We start from the raw sequence: 9,309 nt of genomic DNA, 5'->3' as shown, positions 1-9,309 counted from the left end.
TCAGCAGGGCCCCTACGGAGAGGTAGATTATTTGCGCTATTTGCTAAACAAAGGCAAAAAGAGCTGGTCCAGAGTAACGACTCCGTTTTGCACGTGATACAGCTTACTAAAATGGAAGTTTAATTGCTTCATTACTAAGAGCTGCTGATGCTATTTTTACATAAAAATTGTAACTGCAGCTACTCGTAAAATGGACCTTGGTCACTCTTAACATTCTTTATTTTTTTTGATGAAGAAGTAAAGCTGGGTTTAAAGGTGAAGGAAAAAAGGGTATCTCTAGAGCCAGCCCCGCTCTAACCCTTGACACTGTTGTAAGTGAACGTGTTTTGGGGATCTAAACAAGATGTAAGAGGGAATGCTGCTGAACTGCAGTTTTCCACCCTTGGCACCCACTGTGCAATTGAAATGTGAAGTTCATGGCTTTTCTCTCACGGTGCAGATACCAGCTGCAGAAACCTTCATGCTTTTATAAAATGCAAATCATAATCAATACTCATATAACACGATCTTTAAGTACCAGTTCAGAGCAACAGCTTTAGTTACTAATTAAGCCCTGTCCTGTTTAGTTTTCCCCAGCAGCCATCAGAGTGCCACTTGCTGTGATTCTTGATTATCCCACCCCTTTTGAGCATGTTTGGAATTGGTATAGGGGGATTTTCTTTTCGTGTATTATAATCCATACCTCTGATCCCTAATACTGATTCAGTGGTTGATTAATTCCTCCTTTACACATCTATGAAAATACCTATCTGTGGCTAGCCAGGATTCCCTTTTGGATTTCTCACCCCTCCCGGCTTTGTTGCAGTGACCATCCCTTTTGGGACTTCATTGGGCAGAGACTGCTGTAATGTGCAAAGATACCAGTTAGGCTTCTGCTCTGCCTGTCAGGTGAAGACTACATGTCTCCCTGGGTGCACTTACTGGTTAATCTGCTTGTCTGTTTCAGTGAGCTACAAAAGGTTCCTGCCTGTGTGGTAATTTGGAGGAAACAATGTGTAAAAGGAGTTGTGTATTTCACTTCCCATGTGCATTGAAGTCTTTCATGTGTATGCTGGGATCTTTTACAAGAGTTAAATGAATCACTACCGTATTTTGGCTGAAGTGTGAAATATTGTGAATGAAGAAGTTGCCAAAATCATTCCTGGTAGCATTCAGCATATTGCTTGCCTTTACCTTTAAATTACAGGAATTCCTCTCAGCAGTGAGCTTAAGCTGAACAGTACAGTATATCAAAATACCTGTAATGAAAACACAAGGCAGCTCACTAGAATTCTGAAGACTATGTAAGTATGATTTTGTTCTGGAATGCTAATGTTAGTAGCTTAGCCATGACTTGTCCCAAGTGCAATATTAGAAATTTTTAATGTAATCTTTTATACTTGAATACAGCCTATATAAAATGTTAAGTATCCTATATTGCTGAAAAGATATGGGATCAAATTTCTTTCCAATAAATCTTCATTTTAAAAAAAAAGCATACAGGTCTGCTTTGTTCTCATACGTACTGTGAAGATCAGTTGAAATAGCAACACCATCGTCCCTTAGCTGGTTTTAAAGAGAATTTTTGCAGTCAGTTTTCTGAGAATTAGCTAAAGGTGAGTTGTTGGTGCGGTTTGAGTCCAGCACCTCATAAATGCTAGCATTAACATAGGAAGAAATCCAGTTCCATTCTAAGTTTCAGCCTTCTGAGATAAATTCTGTGCAGCTTCCCCGTTTCACCAGCTGTTCAAAGGGTGATCTCTTGGTTTAGACAGAACATTCTCACTTGTCTGTATTTTCTCTTCCATGTGTAAAATGGATACAGTCCTAACTGGTTCTGTATGCTAATGGTTTCTCTTGGTGAGAGAACTTCTAAGTTTCTGGAAAGCTGAAAAGCAAATTGTAACATCTAAAATGCACCTAACAGTGTATGCAGGGGGCTTGCCTCACGTACTACAGCAGGAGTGACACCAGACGGGTATCTGGTACACCGCGTCAGTTCTCTACCTGCTCGTCTTATCCTAGTCATCAACTGAAGACTAAGGTGGATGTTAATGAACTGACGGAGACAAAGGGGTTTTAAGGGTTAGAGGTTGCTGGAGGGGTCTGCATGTTAGAAGCGGATACCGGCAGGTGCAGCTTGCATTGTCTGGTCTCAGGTAAAAGCAGGTCTGTGTTCCTCCAGTGTTGTCTTTTGAAGGAATATACAACCTCACTGCACTCAGGCAAGCTCCTGAATATTCACAGGAATAACTTGTATGTTGTCAAGGAGTTAAAGATGGAAAGAAATGTAAATGCCTCATTTTTATTTAAGTTGTCCTTGAAATGCATTATTTTCAAAACTGGAACTATTTACAGAAAAAAGCTTAAGCATTTCCAATTCCAGAGGGTGCATAGTGCCTGTAACTATCAAGGAATGTAGTGGACCGCCTAACTCCACTGAGGACATCTGACACAGTGTGCCTGAAGCAATCTTCTGGTCTGGAGCACCCACGCGTGCGAGGCCAACACAAATGGTGTCTTCAGTAATTCCTGTAAGAAAGAACATTAAATGCTTAATTAATTGACTAACGGTCCTATCATAAAAGTACTCAAAATACTTAAACCGCTTTTGTAAACCTCCAATTAATAAATCACTGGAGTGGCCTAGAAAGAAGCTTGTTCCTCAAAGAAAATAAAGCTCATCTAACATGCTGAGAAGCAAGAATGGGAAAGCAGCAGGAGTAGAATGCGAATTCATTCAGGAATTGTGTTCACTTTGAAGAAAGCGCTGTGTCTGATTCATTCTATATAAAGGATGAAATGAAAGCATTTTCACTCTAACAGTATTTAAGGAAAACACTCTTAAAAAGAGGAATATAGCTCAGTGAATTTCTATTAGAATTTTTCTGAGACACAACTGAATTATCTTTACAGCTGCTGAGATTTCCCTGTGGTCTGAAACATCTTTAACAGTTTGCACTGGACTAGTGTTATGAATTCAAGGTCACAGTTCTCTGTTGTCAGGTTAACCTAAATTAATGCTGATATTCACGTAGCAGAGTGTGACCGGACTAAGTAATGTGTAGGTGATAGTTTTGAAGCTTGACGCATCTAAAATGCTCAGAATACTTCTGCCTCCCCCACTCACGGATCAAAAAGCTCACAGTTAAAGATGGATAGAAACAGTACAGGGTAACCAAACGGAGGCTTTGACGAAACCTCCAGGAGCCACTGGTGTTCGTTCGTCTGTGCTCACTGAACTATACTATGTTCAAGCCCTGCCAAATCCATCTTGTGAGGGATTTCAGGCAGCCCAATTCCACTGCAGAGCAAGAGAATGCAAAGGTTAAGAGGAAGGGAGTAGAGTTCAGAGGCTTATCGATAGGTGTGACTTGAGAGGGGTAATAGCAGATAGATACATCGCCGTAACAGTACCCGGCTCTGCTCCCTGGAGCCTTCTGTTTTGAATAATGGCAAGGAGCTGTTCTGCAGCTTGACTGACACTCATGTAGCGTGGTGGCTCATAAATCTTTCTTCCTCTGCAGGGAGAGAGGAGAAATTTAACATATAACTGATTTCATTATCCCTTGAGTTCCTACAGTTTATTTCACGAAACTTCTAGACCAGCAAATTGAACTTAAACAGGCCCAGGCTCTCGGGCTGGCGTTTTAGACAAGAGTGGAATTTTTGAGAAGACAGATGTCTCTTGTGCTCTCCCCACACCTGTGAAACAGCAGGGCCTCCAGCTGGCAGAACATCTGAGTCTTAAAAATTCAGCTGCTGAAAGCGATAGGCAGGTTTTGCAGCTACTCCTGAAAGATGCATTAGGCTTAAGTTCAAGGGCAAACCAGTTTTTCTGTCAAATGCCCTGTAGACAGATGATTACAGACTAGAAATACATTCTTAAATGAAATGCTGCTTTCTTTGCCAACTGTGGATTCAGTCAAACAGATTTTATTTTGAAACTCCAAAATAAACAAACCTCAATGATACTGTGAGACTTCACAAATGTTAATTTGGACTGGAGTTACAGCGTGCGTATAAGGTAACCATTTGTATTTGCCACTGTCAAAACACACAAACGGCGGAGACATGATTAAGATGGGGCAAGAGCTTTTTTGAAAACAGTTAGATGAACTTAAAATCATTTTCTATATATTGCTTATTTAGCTGTTCAGAAAGAGTGGTATGTATTCAGTACTTTGCGCTGCTACTAGCCAGTATAAGGAAGAATGAACTGAGAACACTTTCAGCTATTAAATCTCTTTCAGGATGGGACAGAACAGCAGTAGAATAGTACTCTGTTCAGCCAAGAGGACAGCTTAGCCCATTCCGACTTAATGCTTCGCACAGAAACAGTTAGAAGAAGATTATGTTCTGCTGCAACTCCATTCCGTTACTGTACATGAAGAGGAGAAGGCAGGTAAGCTCGTATTAGACTAAGGGCAAAGCACCTCTGCTCCTCGTACAAAAAGCCTTTAGTAACGCTGGGTGTTTCTGTGTGCTCTGGAAAGGGGGACTCACTTCATTAGATTCTCCACAGACTGCTCCTTCACTTTGATATCTGTAGAACAAAACAGATGTTAAAACACAGGTTCCCTACAAACTTCCCGCTTGGTTTTCTGTGTAGGTAAAGCTTAATTTTAGCAGATTACATAAACTTTATGACAACATTTTATATAATACAGGAGAAGGAGTATGGATTACATTCTACTGTTGCATCGGTTAATTGATCACAAAGTATTGTGATTTTATGCATGTGATTTTACCTAAAGGTAGATAGAGCAAGTTTAATGGATTTCGGAGCAACATAGAATAATAAAACCACTGTGAGGTAACAAACAGCAGGTGTGTTTACCCCAGAACAGCTGAAAGCCAGCACGTTGAAGCACACCAGGGTATCGGGACTACTCTTAAATTACAAATATGTTGTGGTCACAACAGGTAAAGCAGCAGGACTGATCAACAGGGATTGCACCACTGCCGTGCAGGAACCTGACTTTCGGTAGCACTTCCTTCCTGCCCCAATCAAAGTTAGAACGCTCTTCTGTTATGGGAAAAAAAAAATAGATTTGAGCAAAAATGAAATAGAGAAGGGGTCAGGTAAGGCTCTGTACGTCTGCAATTTTATGAAACTCTAACTGACCACAAACTCTCCAAGAGGCAATCACACATTATCTGTACTCATATGCCCCCAAAATAATTATGGTAGTGCAAGCTGAATTCGTTTTTTATCTGGATTTTGAAAAAAAAGTATTGCTTAAGTTATGCAATCAACTCCTAAACCAAAGTGACTCTGAAGAAAGGGGTTTAAAATGCAAAGCTGCACAACTATTAGTGAAATCGCTTTGAATTCAGAAGTTTATCAGCACTAACCTCTTCATGTCACATCTGCTTATCTGGTAACCTAGTCTACTTGGATAAACTATCTACAGGAGACCAGAATGACCAGGTAGTATTAGGGGAACGATTAATTTGGGAATCAGTAGTTTTCAGCTGTGAGCTAGAATTAGATGCATGTACCACAACTGCCCCTGAAACATGAGACTTATAATTCATTTTTACTGTTTCAAAATTTTTACTTTACCACATAAAAAACCCCATAAAAATCGTAGAAATAATTATGCAAAATACCAAAAGAATACTTTATTTTAACACATTACAGTTGTACTAATCCTTGTTTAAAACACTAGTGAAGTCATCCTTCTGTAAAACAAATAACCAGAATTCTGATTTTTAGCCTGTTTTGAAAGCAAACATCTTTCAAGGCACTGGGAAGTTTGATGTGCAGTGATGCTTACACAGTTAAACTGTTTCCTGCTCAGGATTCCTCCAGTTAGCACAGAATTTGTTTTTACTTAAAATATTAATTCACTCAGCACTGAGAGATCCCAGCAATGTCTGAAAGATGATACAGAAAGATACACACACGAATATGCAAGTGCCTTACAGTTCACATGCAGAGAGTTCCATAATCCTGAGGGAGTTACCTAGGCTAGCAGAGTTCCTCAGAAGGTGACCTTCAGCCACAGATTGTTGGGTGGGATAAAGATGAGACAGGGCCATGAGAGAGCCTGCGGACACTGGTCAGCTGGGAGCAGTGTTCTGCTTCAGCAAGGATTTTTTACAGCACTGAAGCTTCTCTCGTGACAATCACCTTTTGCCAGAACCTCCTTAGATGAGATAATTTAGGAAGGGAACTATCACCTTACAGAACAGAAATGTGGTTAAATGCATGATCGAGCTCCTCAAAGTCAATGTGTTGAGCTCTAACCTAAGTAAGTCACAAAAAGTCAGCTGCTAGTCACTCACTGCAATCTGATTTGGATCCTGAGCTTCATCCAGCTTAAAATCACACTGATCTTTAGATCAAATACGGGCCTCCTGCTTCTATTTGACTTCTACAAAAGCCTAATTTCTTACGGATTTTTTTACGAGGAATTAAGAGATTCCTGGCCGCTGTAGCATGAACAATGGCTGAATTAACTCTAATACATATACACTAACATTCCAGTTTTTGGTATATTTTCAAAGACACGTTAGCTAAGAACGTTTGTTTAATCCAGGCTTCATCTCCTGCCTGTCACTTTGTGACACTGCAGAATATGGTGTCACAATATTCTGAGGAACCGGGATCGTTGCTGCTTACCAAGTAAGCACAGTGTGTGCATTCCATTCTGCCTGTTCTTCTCAATCTTGTCAAAAAAACTCTCTGGCTTCCATGTATCTGTCCAGAACACTATAGAAACTGTCTCTCCAAAATTGTACAACTGTAAAACAAAGAAAATGCAACAACTCACATATACAATATGAAAAAAATAATTAGTAGAGCGTACAAAAAACTGCTATGAAAATCATGAGCAATTGGCAACGGTGACAAGCGCTGAGCCTAGCCAACAAAGCAGCTCCTTTCTCAGGGAGAACTCTCCTGTAAGGTGCTTAGCTTTGCTCTTTCAGAAACCCACAACAAAACATTGCATTAAAAACGATGCTTCCTTCTAACAGAGCTGCCCTGTGCTGCTCCCTATCTCTTGATTAGTTCTAGTGCTTTCCTTTGCATTCCCTCCTTTCTTTTTAACAAACTCTGTAATTACTGTTTTTTCTTCATCATAATAGAGATGTGCTCTTGCTCATTTACTCTCCAAACAGTAAAGCGTGTTAAAGAATGACTAAAGAACTGCCTGTGAAGTTTTCATCTGTCTCTGCATTCTACTTTTTCATGTGTGTTAACTAACTTTCAATCTACCTTCTCTTTGTTACTTAATTCTTTTAAAGGTAAAACTTTGTAAGACTAGCAGGAAAATTAGTGCTTATTCTTTCTTATTTTGCTTAAGGCTGGGCAGCTTTTAATACTGCCGTAATATTTATAATGATTTGATTCCACTGATACAGAACCAAGTGCTGATTGTATCAAAAGAGCACTTTCCTGCGGATGAAAGCCGTACCGTGCAAAAGAAGCTGCAGTCTAAAGATACAGGGGATCTTTATATCCCCCTGAAGATAGGGACAGATTGTGCGTAAGCAGAGGGGCAACATTTTCTATTCACATATGGTAAGAAGAATATTGCTAGCAGGTTCTGTGTCAAACATACTGATTTTATTCTCAGTGTTAACACCATTTATTACTGTACGCTCCTAATCTCGGCGAAGACATCCGACACAATAGTCTTGCCAGTCATTTCCAGTGGTGCAAAAGCAAAAGCCGTATGTAACTTGAGGCAGCGTGTGGCCTGCAGGTTTTTGTAACCACCTTGAATAAGAGCAAAACCACGCATCAGTTTGGTCAGTTCCGCTCTGGAATGGGGCCATCCCTGATGGATTTTACAGTTTGGCAAAATTCTGTTTGCTCAAGCCCACCAGAGAAACAATGGCTATACAGACTAATCTCCCCATTTCCTCTGTGAACCTGGAAGGAAACGCTTCTTTTCGAAGCCCACTGCAGGAGGCACTGTGTGTGCTGTTAGCAGAGAAGAGGACCCCACGTAGAAGCAGCTCTGGCAACTCTGTGCTGTCTTGGGATTCCCCTACGTATATTTATTTTACTGTGGCATTAGGTTGCGGTTTTAACTCCTTTATGCTGGCAGAGCAGAATGTGAATCAGAGCAGAAACTTGTTTGTTTTCAAGGGACCAAAACCTCAAATTTTAACCATTTAGGCTGATAGTAACAGTGTTTACTCAAAGATTCCTGGAATATTACTGAAAACATTTTCTCTTTTAAATATTTCATTCTAGCACAAGGACAAGAACACACAGCGTACATTGCACAACCTAAAGGTTCTTCCAGTAAACTAAATATAGGTGGAAGCAAACGAATTGCTCCTGATGTAACTTGTTAACTATTTCAGGGCTGTGTTCTAGAAAAAGAAGTAAAAAACCTATGGTTTGCTAGCTAGACCTCTTTCCATTTTGTACCAAATCTGAAGAAAAACTATGGCAACAAGGAGTTTCTCTTTCACTGTTAAAGCATCTGGGAGCAAGTTAACCTTTAATCTCATTGGTGGTATACCTTCAGTCATCAACATCTGCTGAAATGTCCGGCACCAACCTAACCAGCTCACCCTCTGCCACCTGGAAGCCCCTGCAGCCATTTCCCAAAGCACAGCAGCCTTCCTTCGGAACGGAAAGTGGCCTCAGTTAACCTCCAATCTTATCTCAGTCCCTTTGGCATTCTGATGGCCTGAAGGACAGAAATGTCCACTTCTGCCTTTCAGCAAAGAAAAGGATGTGCAGAAATGACAAACCGTTTCTAGGTAGCAACTGTTTTGTTGAGAACCACTCTGCCACGTACGAAGAACAAGCTGGGCATTCAACTTTATACCCTCCAGCACTTGTTCTGATTGTTTTTTCTCTCTTCCATTGATCATTGCAAAGATTCTCCATCATTTTTGCCAACAAGAAGTTAACAAGTTATCCTTTTTGTGCAAGCACTGCCAGTCCTATTTGCTGAATCTGTCCTTTGTTTACCAGGTTTTGCATTAAAACTGAAGTCTCAATGGCAAAAAATACTAAAACATTTTTTCGGAAATGGCTTGTCTAGTTATTCTAGAAATACCTTCGCTATATCTTTACGAAGTACTAGTATCATAGCAAACTGTACTTGCAGTCTCAAAAAAAGACACTTGTTTTCACAGCATCTAGACAGCACAGAAGTAGCTTCTACACCAACAAGATGGAATGGGGCATATTTTATTAACCTCCTAGAAATGCTTTTGCAACTTACACCCCTCTACTGACTACACTTCTAAAGAGCAGATTTTCTAGCATTAATGCATACAAATTTTTACTTTAAATGAAAGAGGCAAAACCCTGCTTTGGAAACTTTCTGGTACACCAATAAACATTTTTAA

General features: G+C 40.2%; 1 protein-coding gene across 1 annotated transcript in view; it reads right to left on the bottom strand.

The window, feature by feature from the left end:
* Window positions 1-2,284: 2,284 nt before the first annotated feature.
* Window positions 2,285-9,309, bottom strand: part of DPH5 (diphthamide biosynthesis 5) — a 21,433-nt gene continuing 14,408 nt past the window's right edge. Inside the window, exons 5-8 of the mRNA XM_010143591.1 lie at window positions 6,611-6,731; window positions 4,486-4,525; window positions 3,397-3,500; window positions 2,285-2,511 (exon numbers count right to left, since the gene is read on the bottom strand). Of these exons, the coding sequence (XP_010141893.1) occupies window positions 2,285-2,511; window positions 3,397-3,500; window positions 4,486-4,525; window positions 6,611-6,731 (492 nt within the window). The remainder of the gene's footprint in view (window positions 2,512-3,396; window positions 3,501-4,485; window positions 4,526-6,610; window positions 6,732-9,309) is intronic.

This window comes from Buceros rhinoceros, unplaced genomic scaffold, assembly GCF_000710305.1.
Source record: "Buceros rhinoceros silvestris isolate BGI_N320 unplaced genomic scaffold, ASM71030v1 scaffold4829, whole genome shotgun sequence".
Lineage (NCBI taxonomy): Eukaryota > Metazoa > Chordata > Aves > Bucerotiformes > Bucerotidae > Buceros > Buceros rhinoceros.
This window is presented reverse-complemented; position numbering and strand designations above follow the sequence as displayed.